This window comes from Macrobrachium rosenbergii, chromosome 55 (assembly GCF_040412425.1).
Source record: "Macrobrachium rosenbergii isolate ZJJX-2024 chromosome 55, ASM4041242v1, whole genome shotgun sequence".
NCBI lineage: Eukaryota > Metazoa > Arthropoda > Malacostraca > Decapoda > Palaemonidae > Macrobrachium > Macrobrachium rosenbergii.
The window spans coordinates 16,009,948-16,028,525 of NC_089795.1; the positions used below are offsets into that span (position 1 = coordinate 16,009,948).

Genomic DNA, 18,578 nt, shown 5'->3' on the forward strand with positions numbered 1-18,578 from the left:
CTGGATGGTATCTAATGGAGTTTTTATTCAAAAAGTTACAAGCTTTCTTGGAAAAACAGTCCACATTATCAAGTATCCGTACAATGAGCAGACGCGTAGTCCGGCTGTATTTATATCTGTGCGCTGGGTACTTTTAATCCTACAATCGCCTAGCTCTTCCTGTGTGACCTCCACCCCCTCTTGACCTTGGTCTTTCTCTGATCCCTCCTCACAGGTGACCGTTTTTCATGCGTTCTCTTACGTTTTTTCTTCGTTTCCTTGCTACTGTGGAGTATACGATTTTTCTAGATATGCTGTCTTCAAAGCCGTTTCCGGTGTTCCCTGCCATCGTGTTGTTAGCGCAAGTTATGAAGGCGTTCTCTACAACCAGTCTAGATGTTTTGTTGGTGTTCCTGTACAGAAAACTCATATTTTCCCAGTCTATTCTGTGATCATTTTCCCAACAGTGTTTGGCAACTGCCGACGTCTGATTATAATGCCTTATGTTCTGCAGATGTTGTTTGCTTCGCTCTTTACATGATTTGCCAGTTTCGCCATAGTACCCTTCTTCACAGTCTAGACATGCTGCCAATCTCTTCCCCCTTTACCGACTTTTTGTTTCTAACTATTTTATTCCTAATGGTGTTTTTGTACCTGCCTATCAATTTGAAATTATTTAACTTCCTGTTGATGGGTGCAATAGAGTTGTTGTCCGGGACTGTAATTATTTTCTTTCCTACCAAATGTTCCTTTTCTATCCTTTCCCTCTCCCCAAAATAGTTTTTCCTTGCTTTGATTTGTGCCCACTCCCACCAATACTTAGGGTAGCCTAATCTCCTAAAACTCTCCCTCAGGTAATCCAACTCTTCGTCTAAAAATTCGGGACTGCAAATCCTATAAGCCCTGATGGCCAACACTGTCATTAATCCTATTTTTATTTCTTTCCTATGACTGGAGAACCTATGTATGTATGAATTGGTGTGTGTCTTCTTCCTATATACCTTGAATTTTAAATTCTCCCCTACCCTCTTGACCAGGACATCCAAGAAAGGAATTTCTCCCTCCTTCTCTTCTTCTAATGTTAACTTGATGTGTTCATTTAGTTTATTTATGTTTTCTAAAAACTTGTGTAGATCTTCCCTTTCTCCCTTGTAAATGATCAAGATGTCATCCACGTATCTTACCCATTTTACGATATTTAAGTTCCTTTATTTACTTTGCCCACCTCTTCCTTTTCAAACCATTCCATAAAGATATTAGCTAGAATTGGTGAAAGACTTGAATCCATGGCCACGCCATTTTTTTGTATATAATGGTTTTAGCCCCACTTGAAAACATTATTAACGCTGAGGGCCGCTGTTAGCATTTTTATTAAATGTCATCATATATATATATATATATATATATATATATATATATATATATATATATATATATATATATATATATATATATATATATATATATATATATATATATATATATATATATATATATATATATATATATATATATATATATATATATATATATATATATATATATATATATATATATATATATATATATATATATATATATATATATATATATATATATATATATATATATATATATATATATATATATATATATATATATATATATATATATATATATATATATCTATATATATATATATATATATATCTATATATATATATATATATATATATATATCTATATATATATATATATATATATATATATATCTATATATATATATATATATATATATATATATATATATATATATATATATATATATATATATATATATATATATATATATATATATATATATATATATATATATATATATATATATATATATATATATATATATATACAGGCAGTCCCCGGTTTACGACAGGTCCGACTACGACGTTCGAGGTTTCTGACGCTTTTCAAATATATTCATCAGAAATTATTTCCGGTTTACGACGCATGTTCGGGGGTTACGACGTGTCGTACTCGATCCGACGGAAGAAATATGGCTCCAAAACGGCAGAATAATCATAATTTGAAGTTTTTTGATGAAAAACTCAATAAAAATGCAGTTTACATCGTTTTCAATGCACCCAGAGCATTAAAAGTAAGGTTTTCTTATGATTTTTGACGATTTTCGACGATTTTCCGGTTTCTGACGATATTCGGTTTTTCGTAAAGCCGAACCCGTAAACGGAACCCCTGTATATATATATATATATATATATATATATATATATATATAAACTGGGACTATATATATATATATATATATATATATATATATATATATATATATATATATATATGTGTGTGTGTGTGTGTGTGTATATATATATATATATATATATATATATATATATATATATATATATATATATATATATATATATATATATATATATATATATATATATATATATATATATATATATATATATATATATATATATATATATATATATATATATATTATATTTTAGGGTTATGCTTATGCAAAGCATATATGTACTTGTTAATTTATATGGATGTCCCCATTCACATCTCAAATAAATGATCATATATATATATACATATAGATAGATAGATATATTGTATATAAGTATATGTATGTGTATGTATATGTGTGTGTTTAAATAGTGTTTTGGGCCTTCTTATTATATATATATATATATATATATATATATATATATATATATATATATATATATATATATATAAATATATATATATATATATATATATATATATATGAAATCCATGAAGGAAACAGAAACACTGGAGAGCTGCGAGGCCTTTCGATGCTAGGTCCTTTACTTAGCAGACTGAAGAAATATAAAAGTATGTTTACAAAGAAAGCTCATATAAATAACAGATGGGGATTATAAAGGAAACATATGTACCTGGAATCCAACACAATTGAAGAATTAGTAGAACTGCCAAAACAGGATTAAATATTTAAGAGGTTTTTACAAAGGATTAGGATCAACCGTTCAGAAGCAGGGACCGGACAATTAAAAGATTATACAGGGTCGTGACTGACCACCTAAAAAATTTTTAGTACAACAAAATAATTCTCTTTTTTTTATACAATAATAACTTTTTGCAAGATGAACATTTTTACAAATAAAAAAATATTAAACTTACTTAAATGAATGAATATAGCATTGGATGTTTGTCCAGTTTGACTGAATACTTATGTTGCTTAATATGCACATCTAAATCTTTGCTAGATTGGCCAATATAAAAAGATTGGCAGTCCAAACATGGAAATTTATATATTATGTTGTTGTTTTCTTTAGGGCTATTTTTTATTAACATTCTTTTGAGTGTGTTATTATAAGAAAAAACGAGGTTTACATTAAAAGGTTTTAACAATGATTTTATGTTTTCAAAACCACTAAAATAAGGCAAGCTAAGAATGTTCCTAGGGGTTTCTTTCTTCATGTAAACCTCGTTTTTTTCTTATAATAACACACTCAAAAGAATGTTAATAAAAAAAAACTCTAAAGAAAACAACAACATAATATATAAAACTCCATGTTTGGACTGTCCCTCTTTTTATATTGGCCCATCTAGCAAAGATTTAGATGTACGTATTAAGCAACATAAGTATTCTGTCAAAACTGGACAAACATCCAATGCTATATTCATTCATTTAAGTGAAAACTCTCACAGGATAAATTGGACTGAAAGTTCAGTGATCGCCAGATCGAAAGATTTCTCTTCAAGAAATCTATTGGAGCCCGCTATTATCCAGCTTACTTCCAGTTGTAATTTTAATCTTAGCCCTGGCATGTATTATTTGGACCCCTGTATTAGAAAAATGTTCAAGAATGACCTAAAAGATAAAATCACTGACTTAATTACAAGTTAGTTACTTGATATATATTTTCTATATATCCGTATGTTTAATATAATTTTTATTTGTAAAAATGTTCATCTTGCAAAAAGTTATTATTGTATAAAAAAAGAGAGAATTATTTTGTTGTACTAAAAATTTTTAGGTGGTCAGTCACGACCCTGTATAATCTTTTAATTGTCCTGTCCCTGCTTCTGAACAGTTGATCCTAATCCTTTGTAAAAACCTCTTAAATATTTAATCCTGTTTTGGCAGTTCTACTAATTCTTCAATTGTATTGGATTCCAGGTACATATGTTTCCTTTAATACCCATCTGTCATTTATATGAGCTTTCTTTGTAAACATACTTTTATATTTCTTCAGTCTGCTAAGTAAAGGACCTAGCGTTGAAAGGCCTCGCAGCACTCCAGTGTTTCCGTTTCCTTCATGGATTTTATCTTTATTTATATATTCATCACGTTCCATATTTTCGTGATTCAATTATACATAATATATATATATATATATATATATATATATATATATATATATATATATATATATATATATATATATATATACATATATATAGAGAGAGAGAGAGAGAAAATTGCAGCTGCTTGGTCTTTTCATCCTGACATATGAGATTTATTCTTCAAAAAATTACATATTTATATATATATACAAACATTTGCATAAATGAAAGAGTATGCTTCAGTCCACATTTAATCAGAGCAAGTGTTACCTTCAATACTAAAATATGTGCTTTGATAGTATAAAATGGAAACTTATAGACATGATTCTATGAATATTAAAACAAAAAAAATGTTTACATGAACCATTACTCTTGAGTGTTTCTGGCTTGATTTTATTTTCCTAAGGAGTGAGGGTTGTGTTTTAAGATAATCATAAAAGCCAGTGCAGCTCAAGTCAAAATTATATTTCACTATTAGTGCAAACCTCAGTGTAGTTACCTGCAAGTGACTTTTCTGTGATGTCCAAGAGTTTTTCATTAGAGAGAATACTCTCTCTCTGCAAGAGCATTGGACACAGGCAAAAAGGAATATTTTTATTACAAAAGTGAGAGAAAATCTCTACCCAATTCTTATCCGCTTCCAAATCATTGTCTTTCCATTCTTTCACCTTTTCATTTGTCAAAAACTCCTTAACATACATAACCTTATCAAAAAGTCCATTGTCATCCAATGTAAGATCAGATTTTGTCTCATGAATAAAATTAATAATATTTCTTGAACTTGAGACTAGCATACTGGTTTATTTGGAAGAGGGATCCATTCAAAATTGTTCACGTCTTCAAACGGCCAGGTACACTGATTCAAGTATTCAATGCAAGTTCCGCAACATGATTCAACTACACTTTTATAATGCCCCACATCATGTCCTTTCCCTTTTAAATCTCAAAGCATCTTATTTATTATGATTGGGATGAATAGTTCATTTTTTCTTTCTAACTTCATTTTCAAATCTCTGAAAATACTAGAAATTTCCATCATAGAAACATTTTGAGACTCGACCTTCAATTCGCAGTCATGGCATACTGTACATTGTGTACAAAAAAAAAAGCCACACTTCAGCAAATGGATTCTCGAAGAACTGTTTAAGAAGGCTGGAACATTTGTCCTGTGACAAAAAAAAATATGTTTTCAAAGGTTTGAATAACTTCAGAATCCTCTCAATAGCTGGTCTTAAAGCAAGCCACCTTGTCTTATTATATCCTAATAAATTTTTATAGTGTACATCAACATTTTCACAAATTTCTTTCAGTTGCTGTACTCTAACAGTGTAAATGTAGAAAAGAAAATATCTTCACTGTTATTATTTCTGCATCTACAGGTAGACAGTCCGATGCAGCTTTCATGCAGTTATTCAGAGTATGAGTGGCCCAATTAACACCAATTAATTTTCTTCCTAGATTTTGTTGCATCTGGTAAAAAGCATTATTTTTGCCTCCCCCTGATGATCCATCAAAGCCGCAATTTGTGTTGTCAGCACAGAATGCCAACGATTTGGAAGACAATTCATTAGAACTGTGAGTTTCTTTTATATAGTCTAAGAGTGTTTCACTTGTACAAAATTTTAACCTTGACACCATGGCCGGGCAAAAAGTATGTAACCAATAAGGGACACAATTTAATATTTCCATGATTAGAGCAGTCACAATATAGTCACACAATTAATCTGAGACAAATCCTCTTTTAAGAATTCTAAGGTGTCAGGCAGGAAAACGTTGTTCAAAATTGCCTCCATTTTGGTGCGAGTGCATGCAAATGAATTGTCAAGACACTTTTTAATAAGTTTGGAAGTGCAATCCATAGAATGGAATGAAAAGTTGTGGTGCATTGCATGACAAGCCCAAGTACCTTCTGCTGCTGCCAGATTCTTTTCTTTTCCTCCAAATCCTTCTCTCTGCATATTTCATATTTTCCAACATTTGTTATCGAAAAATACGACATGCACTTTAAACACTTGACATCACTTTCACATTTTGCTTTTTTTTATGAAAGGATATTCACTTTCTAATTCTTTATTGAAAGTACACTTCCTTTTGGATGCCATGAGTACTACTTGATTACTAATCGACTATCAACATGTAGTAGTTGGACTTAGCCATACATGGACGAGAGGTTACTGGTCGTATCATGCGTGTATAAATGGTGCATTTACTTTCATTTTCTTTTATTTGGTTCAAGAAAATGGAGCACAATTCATGCATTCTACTGGTAGCAATGCAAGCCTTAGAGGTTTCGAGAACAATATCTTAACCTTTATCTTTCAACAATTAGCAATTTATTATGATTTGCTTATGAAATTGGGGACACATGATGGGCAAAGTCCGTAAAGGGGGACATTAGTACATCCCCCGAAGGTAGTGATTTTTGGGGGGACAGAGATTCGAAATAGAGGGCTGTGGACATCTTGTCACCCTATAAATTATACCTGTTCCAGTTTTAACTTTTTAAAACCTCCTGTCTTTATGAATGGCAGGCATCTGGAATAATGATGACCAATGGATGTGTGTATTTTACAATAAATCAAGTTAATGACTGGAAAGCTGTTGCTATGGAAGCATGGCTATTTGTATTAATTGGTTCATTTTGAACAAAAAAGGAATTAGATTACTTCGCAATAAAGAAGTGAAAAAAGTCAAAATACAAGTAAAGGAAACTTTAATATACTGTCAAATAGAACAGAATAAAATATAGAATTAAAGCCAAGGCCAAGTGCTGGGACCTATGAGGTCATTCAGCACTGAAACAGAAATTGACAATTAAACAGTTTGAAAGGTGTAACAAGAGAAAAACCTCACAGATGTGCTATGAATCAACTGTTAGGAGAGGGTGGAAAGGAAGATGGAAGAAAGAGAATATGAACAGAGGCACAGTAACAAAATGAAAGGGATTGTACCTAGGGGCCGATGGGATTCTGCAAAGAATCGTAATGCCTACAGTGCACTGACAGCACTACTCCTTTACGGGGAAGGTGCAAAACCTGGAGAGATTCTAATGGCCATAATGACAACACCAAAGTGCTTATGGATCTCTTGTGTGTGCTGATATTGTAAGTCTTGATCATGATACATAGCTAGACCATCATCCAAATGTATCAAGTGACATTTGCTTGCTGAAATGCTTTATTTCAAGAGCATGGATTTATTTGCCTTATTCCATATTGTAGTGCTACATTGTTCTTTCTTCCTTGGATTCTATTTTACTGTTAAATTTTGAAAATACTGTTAATGATCTAAATATATTCAACTGATAATGTCTAGTAGATTCAATATTGTTGTAAAAATAATTTGTAAATGATACTGTATATATACTACAGTAAACCCCCCGCATTCGCGTTCTCATGGTTCGTGGACTCACGCATTCGCGGGTTTCTCTGTGGAACAAATCTAGCCATTTTTCGCGGAAAATTCGCCCATTTGTGGTATTTTTCACTGAGAAATATTCTCTAATTACTGTATTTTCATATAATTTTCATGAATAAATGCACTTTTTGTGATAAAACTATTAAAATACTCAGGTATAAGCATTTTTACAGGGTTTTTCTTGGTTTAAGCTATCAAAATGGGCAGTTCTAAGTGCTTTTAGAGGGGTTTTAAGCATTCGCAGATTTTACCTATTCGTGGGGGGGTGTGGGACGCATCCCCAGCGAATACGGGGGGTTCACTGTACAGTATTACACAGTATTACAAAATTTAATTCTCTTCACTTAATACTGCTTTCACCAAGTATCACAAGACAGTGGTCTTCCATAAGAAAAGTTGTATATTAACCTTCCTTCAGGACCTAAAGAACTAAATAAAAAAGGAAGAAAACTTTATTGTCTTTACTCTTGAACTATAAGTACAAAGATGTAAACTTGTTAGAAATAATTTGTTTGGCTATTTCAAAATTTCACATTTCAACAAATATAAAAAGATAACATTAGTGCTTACCCTTAAATAGTCACAAGCAATGAGTTCCTATATCACAGATAATATTGGGACACATGCATACCATCCATCACATTGTATCACGTTAAAACTGCTTTTAATGTTTCTCATAACATTTTGGTACAGAGTAAACTACAGCACATGAAAATTTCTGTCCAAGGATTTTTTAAAAATATACAGTAACAACAAACAATCATTTTCTCAGACTCGCTATACTTTTGTCATAATCTTAATGCATATTTGTAAAATGTCCAAAAATTTTCACCAGTTTATATTCATTGTTATACAATAAGGATGACCATACCTCAGCAAAGTATTAAATATGGATGTGTAATTCCTAGTGTAATTGAGATAATGTATACATTTAACAGACTAATTAATAAGATCTAAAGACTACAGTATATTAAGGTAACAGAGCTTCAACTAATACAGTACAGTCCAATTATCAGTCCTCAAAGTAATACTGTATGGAGGAAATAACAAAGTTTCATTACTAAGACAGTAAGTACCATAGTTCTGGTTAGAACATGTGGTTTACAGTGAAAAGACAATTATGTCATTACTTTGCCAAATGACTAGTAACTTAATTGGATAGGGAATGAGTTGTTGTCAAGTGTAAAGCACAGCTCTTTGGTGTCCTTCACGTAGATGTACTACAAGGATATTTTCCAAATGGAAAAAATAAGATGGAACTCAAGAAAAGAAATTAAATCCACAAGAGACACTAGATCAAAGCTCACAAACACATCAGAATTCTTTGTCACAAGTAAAAACAGCAGACTTTAGCAAAGATATGACCATAAAAAGCAAGTAAGAAAAAAAGGCGACTTATGCATGATCAAATTGTATGTAAAACTTGCATTTTTATGCAGCTTTGATGCTCATACATCAGTAGTACCAAAGAACTCTGAATCATTAGGAATGGCATCCCACTGCCCTGAGTATGAATGAAGCTAGCATTGGAAGGCTATTGTTCAGACCTAATTAAGCTGGCTTTGTCTACGCAAAGCATGTACACTAGATAGGTGAGCCATGTGAAGCTAAGGACAGGATTACGGTACTGTAATAAACTGGATGTGGGATGCTAACTTCCTTCTGGTGGCTGTCTGAAAGTATGCCATAGATCTTTTGTTTCCTGAGGTTCAAAAGCCTACTTTAGGCTCTGCCAGTAGGCACCTAAAATGAAAGTCAATGCACCATAATGGTACATTGAAAAAAGAAGAGATAATAGTAAAATAGGTACAATTTTCGAGTTTTGCAGAAAAGACAGACTCGGGTTAATGTTCATGGAATTTTGGCAGCCCTGAAAGAGAAACGAAGAATTACAAAAATCTGTAATCTCTTTAAAAAATAAGGTATGAAAGGAATTCTGTGAGGTGTAAATTAAGAACAAATCTTGATACTTTGCTTGTCTTGTATTGAGGGCCCTTTTAGCAATTATGAATACCTTCATAATAGTTATCAAATCTTAAAGAGAAGGTTGATAATGTCCCACAAATGCCATTTGAAGTTGCAGCCATCATGAAATATTTTCACAATCCTTTACGAAGAATGGTTATTTCACTTACCAACTTTGGTAACTGAGATATGGAAGTGCCATTTTCTTGGCAGCATGGAATAGTTTGATATCAGCTGTATACAGTGTCTTGTAGAAAGCCCTTAATCAAGATCCAAAATACCTCGGTCCTAATTAGGTTTCAAGTGCATTAAGGTCAAAATACAGTAGATATCAATTCTGTATAAATTGAAAAAACTGAAGACTGGCTAAGAAAGAGAAAACAAAGAATTGTTATGACTGGGACATGCTAGTCTGGGCAAAACTTCATGTGGTGTGCCTCAGATTTTGGTGCTTCGTCATTTGCTCTTCATTATCTACATACATGAGCTGGAAGCACAAATGATGGACAAAATAAGCATGTTTGCTGATGAAGCAAAAATAGTTAATATTGCTGAAAATTAAACAATGACTTGCAAGAAGGCCTGTGTAAAATAAATGAATATTCATTAAAATAGTATGGTTGTGCCCATACGTTATAAAAACAAGAATGCTGAGTACGACATACTTGGCAACGAGAGAGAATTATTATCAATAGAAAGATGTAAGTCATTATCATCAGTAACTTACAACGTTCGAAGCAATGTGCGGAAGTTGAAAAGAAAGCCTGTAAAACACAAAGATACCTTATGCACACTGAAAGAGCATTTAAAATAACATCTTTAATCACATGCCTTGGATATCAAAGGAGCTTTGAATGGAAGTCGAAAGGAAGTGGATACCCTACCTGAAGGACATCTACCCATGGTTCCACTCTGTGCATCTGCCACATAGCCCAGTGGTTCACCAGGCATTCACCCACTGTTGGCAACAGGTGGGGAGTGGCACCCAATCTATCAACGTCCTCCCCTGTCTTTGCCCCTACCCCCCCTCCCTGGTTTTGAAAGATGAGATTGAAAGGGACGTTGCTGAGGCTGCTTCCTCTGTGCCGAAGTCGGCTGGGAAACCTACTTGAAGCTGCAGGTCTTGAAGACTTCCTGGGAGAAGACTGCCTATTCTGTCTTGGAACAGAAGGGCGAGACTGAGATGAAGACTTAGTCACTGCCTGTTGGACAAGGCGATCATTAGTGTCAGCCTGACATCTGACGATTCCAGCTTCCAGCTGTTTCGTAGGCAGGAAAAGCTGGGATCCTAGGAGATCTCCATTCTGCAAGGATAGCAAAGAGTTTGCATCAACTGATTTAGCTACTTTAGAAAGGGCTGCATCCCTTCTCATCAGTAGGAATTTAGCCCATAAATTAGCATTAAAATGGCCTAGGTATGATAGGGCCTTAGCACAAGATTGTAGTAACCTGATGAAAGACGGACTTTTGAACGAAACTCATGCAGAACGGGATGAAGAAATCCTAGCAACCCTGAAGACCATAAGTGTAGCCAAGAGACAGTCATCTCCAAGGTAGATGCTTCCTGAAAGGTTAAAGGACCGTCAGCCCTAACCTGATCTAGCGTTAACCCAGGCTTCAACCAAATGACATCAGAGTTGAGCTGTATACTCAACAGAGGTATGTGACTTGTTGGGTATTACTTCCTATGACGAATCAGAGGAAGGAGAAGCAGCTTGAAAGATCTGTTGGAATGCAGAGAATTATCCTGTCCTGAAACCAAAGAATTCACATGCTTTAAGGTTGATGTAGCATGCCCTAAACAAGGTGACTCAAAAGAAGTTCTTACATCCTTCTTTGGACCAAGTAAAGCTTCTATGCCCATATGAGTCATTGAAAAAGGAGCCTCAGACCTCTCAGAGAGATTGTTGAACTCACGAATGAGATCAATAACCTCCCTGTAGGAAGCAAGAAACTCTTGACTCTCCCCCTCCTCTGTTTTATGCAAAGAAGGCTGACGTTCAGAGGTAGACAGAAGAGAGGGATCCCGATCACTTGACGGACGTAGGCCATCCCTTGCCATTGACGAGTCACATCCACGAATGTAGGCATACGGGTGTGCATCAGCTCTTGGACCAGAAGAGTCACGTACGTGGACACGCTAAGACAAATGACGTACGTGATCCCTTTCAGGAGAACGAGAAACCGAAACACAAAACCTAGGTCTTGATGAGTCACATCCACGGACTCCGGAAGACAAACAATGGTAAGTAGAGTAGGTCCTCCTAGGTGAACGAGACACCGAACGCTTCAGCCTCTTGGGAGCCAGAGAACCACAATCACTAGCAGTTCCACGGATGGTCCTAGAAGAATGTCCGTGGTAAGCTAGGTGTCTGTTCCCATCATCACAGACGTGGCTAAGAACATGTCTGCAGATGACACAATCAGGAGAGGAAACCCTAATCCTCGAAGGAGAACGTCTTGTAGGCCTCGGAACAATCAGATTTCTAGTAGGGTGGGTCCACCACTTTCAACTTCTTAATCAGAGCCTTATCATCTTTCTGCCGAACACAGAACACGGAGGTGACTACGTCCGCATGTGCAAATTGGACACACGAGTCCATGGGAAGAAGCTGACGAAACAGTCCTTGGCTTCTCAGATGGCAAAGCGACAAAGTCTTCAATCCTCCAACATCTAACTCAAGCACAAGTAGGGGGAGACGAAGACGACAGTGACAATGTAGATGATGAAGAGGACAAAGAAGAAGACAGAAGCCTACTCATTTTCTTAACAGAAGGACCATTGTGCCTCTCTCAAAAGACAGAGTTCAGTCTGTCCACCACAGTCTGTACAAACACATCCGAAGGCTCAACAACATCAGAAGATGACGTCACAGCAGCAGTCGTTTGTGACATCACGGATACTGCCATCACGAGGAGAGACAACACAGGGAGTGACATTACAGGAGAAGGAGTCTGACCCAGAGCCAATGGAACTGCTGAGGGTAAAGTCGACCCAGGATGATGAGTAGTTAGTATTGAAGGCATCCCACTAGGTGGCATCACATGAGAACCAAAGAAGTGGAGGCTGAGAGTTGGGGGAGAGGGAGACTGCCAGGGGAGCTGACACTGGTAAGCATGAAGAAGTGAAATGCAACAACAAGCCATCCAGAGAGGGTACCCCAGATAGGCCTAAGGAGGCCTAAATAGAAGACATCTTTTGTATAAGAATCTAAAAGAAAGGAACAAGATGGCACTGCCTCCTCTCTCCCTGAAGGGGAAATATCCCCTCCCCCCAAGAGAGACGGGGCAGCATGATACATAAAATCACCTTGACCAACTCCCGATGATTCCAATGACGAATCAATGGAAGAAAAGGAAAGAAAAAAGGCATCAATGGATGGTGAAGCAGATGTAATAGGTCTGGAAGAAGGGGGAGCAGAAGCGCTCATTTGAGGAGGAAGAAATCCTTCCCAAGATGGAAGCTCCGACTTCCTTTTGTGTTCCTTCTTCTTGTAGAACTTCTTCCACTGCACAGGCCAGGAACGACATTCTGGGCACGGATTGGTGATATTACAAAAATTACAACAACACCGACTGCAAGAAGGTTAAGACTGAAGGTTTGTTAGCTCTGAAAAATACAAATTAATTAAAAATTTGTCATATTTCTATTCTCTGAAAAAGTAACAGATAGGTCAGTTAATAGAAACAGTAAGGTACTCGAAGGTATAAATGACAGTTGCTGCATGAATCTATCCATTTTAGGTAGAAACCAAACTAGATCCAATGGAAGGGAGCTGGAGCATAGAGTTCAACATCAGCCACTGTGGAACATACATATGATATCCTCATTTTAGAACAGTCTACCAACTAAGGTGGTGAACAGTGCCACTGCAGGACAGTTTAAGAACTGATTATATAAAGTGCCTGAAGTGATTTATTTATATATTTTTAAAAGTGAACTTGTAAGTCTCAGAAGGATTTCTGTGTTTGTAATGCCTCCCTGCCTTGCAAGCTGACCAGGATGCTACATCAGACACCTGCCTTGCCTGCTGTCTGACCTGTGTGTCTAAAACCTACTCTGCCCATCTCCAGCAGATTTGACTGTGACCAATAAGGATGCATACATGGTTCAAATGAAGGAGTCTGTTTCTATCCACAAGTAATCTTCTGCAGTCACATCAGAGGCAGATAATAAATGTGATATCAACCCCCCTTTGTCTAATTACTGTGACTTCAGTAACTTTGATGTTGGATGTATCACCAACTGTTGCCACACTTACCTTCATGGCTGTGCTACTGTATCTGGACAACAATCTGTTCCCTAGCCATAGTCTCAAATGATCACCCTCTCCCAACTTTTGACCCTGGTTACTGATCAGGTAGCTATCTTTTTCTCAGCCTCTTCAAGGAATTCCTGAGGAGTGAGTGAGTGTTTCACCCAGGTCTTGCTCATCAAAGGAATTGAAATTGACAGTAGTAACCATAACTGATACAGTGGTACCTCAGTACTTGGATGGCTCTCAGTCTGTACAATTTGGTTTATGGATATTTTTTCTGAACCAAAATATTGCTCTGTTTTTCTACATTTTGCTTGCCCTTTGAACAAAGATGACCAGTTAGAACACGTATGGGATTAGACACATCACATTTGTGCGCTTCCCAGGAGGAACAAAAAGAGAAAGCGCTCAGTTTACCTGTAACTGCTGTTCAGTGCACAACTTCACTAACTGTCTCATAAATCTTTATTTTTAATTCCAATGCAAAGAAGTCATCATGGCCTAAGAAGTTAAGGGACAGCAGCAAACAAAAAGGCAAGTAGACAGAAAAATGATAGGCTTGTTCTGGGAAAAATGTCAAACAGGAAAGTGACAAAAATGTACCATACTACAGTAATTTGCTCTGTTATTATCTAGAGAGTAATCATAAAGAATCCATTAATATCAAGTCAATTAGTTTTAGAAACAGAATATAAAGGTAGCTGAAAGTCTGACTGCTGCATTGAAAAGCAATTAATCATCAAGGTTTCCCTGTATTACTGAAGCATGTGAAGGATTACCCGGGCCACAGCCAATGGTGCTAAGAGAGGGTCTTTCTAGTGGTTCCTATCGTGACTGAAAGTTTCCATTACAATTCTTGGCTCAAGAAAAGAGCAAAAAACTGCAAAAGATATATCTTTTAGGAAGTAAAGAAGAAATTTTCTTGAAAGGAAAGAAAAATTGCTATGATTTTGAAGGACTGTTAATTTAAAGCCAACTACCTATTACCATGTAAGATTGTTTGAACCCTGTAATAGAAAAATACAGGATATTCAAGAGTCAGCCAAGCCAAACTTTCCACTGGATGTGGTACAGTGGGAGTGTGTTGTAGTTTAAAGAGATATTTGGGCCTTTCCTGGTAGTGGACCTCTAATTTACTCCAGATGGTAGTCATAAGAAGTTACTATGACACTTGTTTAGAGGAATTAAACCACTCATCTACTTTTTCCATACCTTTGAAGTACAGGACTTCAAACCAGGTTGAAACATTTGCGGGAAATATCCAGGAACATGCTCAAACAATGTGGGTGTAATGCAGCATTCACAAAAAATTATTCACATCTGTCAGGTCAAATTTCCTTTCATGGTGACAACTCCCCAGGTCTGGTAAGACAATGAAGGTGGGGTTTACGTACCAAATAGCCAGGTAGGGCCTGGTGCTTTAGGTTAAGTTATGTTAGTGTATCCATTTCTACAAGGTTAAGTGGGATGATGACAGCCAACTGCAAACATTGACCCCTACATGTATCCCTCTAACAAACTTTTGTTCCTTGCAGGACGTGATTCATGAAGCACTGAAGACAGAAATGAAGGAAAAAATCACAAGAAACACATTAAAACATGAAGCATACAGCTGACTATGTTCTACTTATCCAGACTCCAAGAATATAGCACAGATAATAGATGTCTGGAATCCAAATTTGTAGCATGAATCCACAATAAAAATTAGTGTACTGCATTAGGATATAGTTATACATGTATATTTCCTTCCGCATACCACAACTAGGAGTCTACGATCAGTTACTGTTCATAGTTGTCCTTGACATCTAAAACACTTGTAAACATTGCATGTAATATTCTATCCTTTCAAAGTTTAAACAAGCGACAGTGTTCACTTTGGTTAACTAATCTACCCATATTTCACAACCAATAACTTGATACTCTTACTACAAACAATTAACCTGAACTACAGTACTGTAGTCTAAAATGGTTCATGGGTATCCAGCAATAATACACCTTCATAAGTAACTGATACCACATGGACATCCGAAGGATAAAAATAATTTATAAAACCATATATTTTCATCTTTTGACTAAGGGTTCACCAACTATAAAAACACCAGCTTCAATATGTTCCAACACTGCAGCCTAGTTAAAAAACACCAATTCTGTATGGAAAATAAAAAAAGCACTGAGCAAAATAGATTTAAAAAGGATTGCCCTACTGGATAAGTTCCCAATTACTACTTAAAGTAAAGATCAACAAGTCTACAAAGGTGACTCAGTGGTCTTATTACACTACAAATAATTTCACAATGTGCTGCTAATGAAAACACAGAACTTCAGCCAAACAACAATCCTGTGTCTTTGGAATAGTAGCCTGATAGTTTATGTAGTACAAATTAAAGTAATTCAAAGGCAAATTGCCTGAAGAAGGCACTTTCATTCCAGGGGTGTAAGGGACTTCCTTTGACTGACATGTTACTTTTCCAATATATAACAAGTTTAAATGCCTTGCTATCAATCAGACATAACTCTATGTTCAATTGGAGGAGAGGAAAGAGGACCATCAATGTAAAATACCTCTCTGATTACGATGACCCATCAGGAAAGGATGGTGTAAAAGTAAAGGGTAAATATTACTTGTCATAAAAGAGCATAGAAATATCCAGTTGGAACAAACATACATGACAAAATCCAATTGGAACAAACATACATGACAAAAAGGATACCTATAATCAAACCAGTAAGGATTCATGAGGAAAAATAGGAACTCTATGCACAAGACTCTAGTAAATACACACTCAAGTATTTGCAAGGCAAACAGATGAAAGCATATAGCCTACTCCAATCATCTGAGACATATTTAGAGACACTGGCCAATATTCCTGGTCACAGAACTATTCTACCTTGTCGGAAAAAGTCTGCTAGTTCTGCCTAAATAAATCAAGGGGATATGCTTGTACATGAAATTACATAATATCTATACTGTTCAGTATATAGAACCTCAATGACATCGTATTAATGAGTGAACCTACATTTCTCGGGATACTCACAGAAAACTAAACTTTAGATGACTTAGAGAGGTCAACAGTCATGAAATGTTAACCCTGAAGTAACTTAATAAATGTTTAAAAAGTAAAAGACTTCCAGAATTAATGCACTTTAGTATTTGATCAACAAGAATTAAATGCACTTTAGTATTTGATAAACATATACAAATTGTTTGCTATAACTAGAGTACATGATGTACTTAGAATGTGATAATGATTTTAGCAGTTTCTCAAAATTCTCTTATTTTATAAAATGCACAACAGATTACTGGGCCATAATAATAATGACATTACAAGGTACAGTACATAGGATAAATCATGCACAGGATAAATCATGCACTTAATGTACTATTTGCAAGAGAAAGTAGAGATAAAGCTTTATGACTTAAGCTGTTTTGTCACAAAACATTACCATAACCTATTCATGCATCTGTGTAAAGACCAGGCATGTCAATTCACTTGTAGGAGAAAATGGTCAGCTGGACTCAGGTTGGGTAGCACATGCAAATACAGTCCCACATGTCCAAGGTGTAACTACCCGACTCATATTTTGGGTCTACCAACAAGTGAACAATGTCAAGTGACTTAACCTTTAGATCTGTTCAGGATTACTATGTACAGTACTATATTTTCCACTTTTATAAGGCTGGTGGTAATTTTAATTACACTAATCAAATTTTTTAGTCTTTTAGTTTTATTAATATATTATGAAAGTTGTGCCTAACTAGCATGCAATTGTTGGCTAGTTCATACTTTTGATTTCAAATTAAGGACCGATTGTTTTCATTAATATCATTCTCAATACATATTAATTTGTGATGTTTCTTAATTTCCTTGATACTGTTCAGCAATTATTTACTTTAGATATATTTTGCCTGGGGTTACTGAGCTCGACTGCTAATTTTCTTCCCTAAATCTACTTATGAGTACGTTCAGATTGGTCAGTGTTGGATGTTATCATTTTGTACAACCTTCTGCATATTGTTAGTTTCCTGAAGCTTGGTAACAAGGTAGCTATAAGCATGTACAGGTGAGCGAAGGAGGAGACTCACCCACTCATCTTGCTGTACCCTCACTTTTTCCTCCTCAAGCCTTGTCACTGTGCTTACTGCTTTTATGACAAGTATGGCATTTCTGTGTGCATGCTTGTTCTCGGTACATCTATTGCGATGAAAGACCAGTGCTGATCCTCTGGGCATGTGTGTTTGCATGTGGGTAATTCATGTTACCCATGAGTGTTGATCTCACCTTTTGCCCTCTTTGCATGGGTTAAGATTGTTGTGAGGACTTCACCTGCAGTGAGTGTGCTAAATGGTCTCCTCAGTGGAGGAAGTAAACACAGAATAAGAACCAAGACAAGGCAACTTCATCAGTTTTGCTGGGGAGTTGTACACTTCCATTCATCCTTGTGACTCTTTCTGGCGCTGTGCTTTTGGGAAGGAATTCTCCTGCTTGGGCTTCTTCTTGTTCTCCCTTGCTGCTTGATCCACAGACTCTGCTGTTTAGCATCACCAGCATAGTCATCAACCAGTCACATAGTTTTGTTGCTCTTGCCCCCTGCAGTGCTAGACCAGAAGGATGA

At 35.6% G+C, this 18,578-nt stretch overlaps 1 protein-coding gene across 1 annotated transcript in view; it reads left to right on the top strand.

The window, feature by feature from the left end:
• The window catches only part of LOC136835211 (uncharacterized), a 123,826-nt gene extending 106,018 nt beyond the window's left edge, over positions 1-17,808 (top strand). The window contains exon 5 of the mRNA XM_067098454.1: positions 15,500-17,808. Coding sequence (XP_066954555.1) covers positions 15,500-15,506 — 7 coding nt within the window. The 3' untranslated portion in view covers positions 15,507-17,808. The remainder of the gene's footprint in view (positions 1-15,499) is intronic.
• The last annotated feature ends 770 nt before the right edge of the window (positions 17,809-18,578 follow it).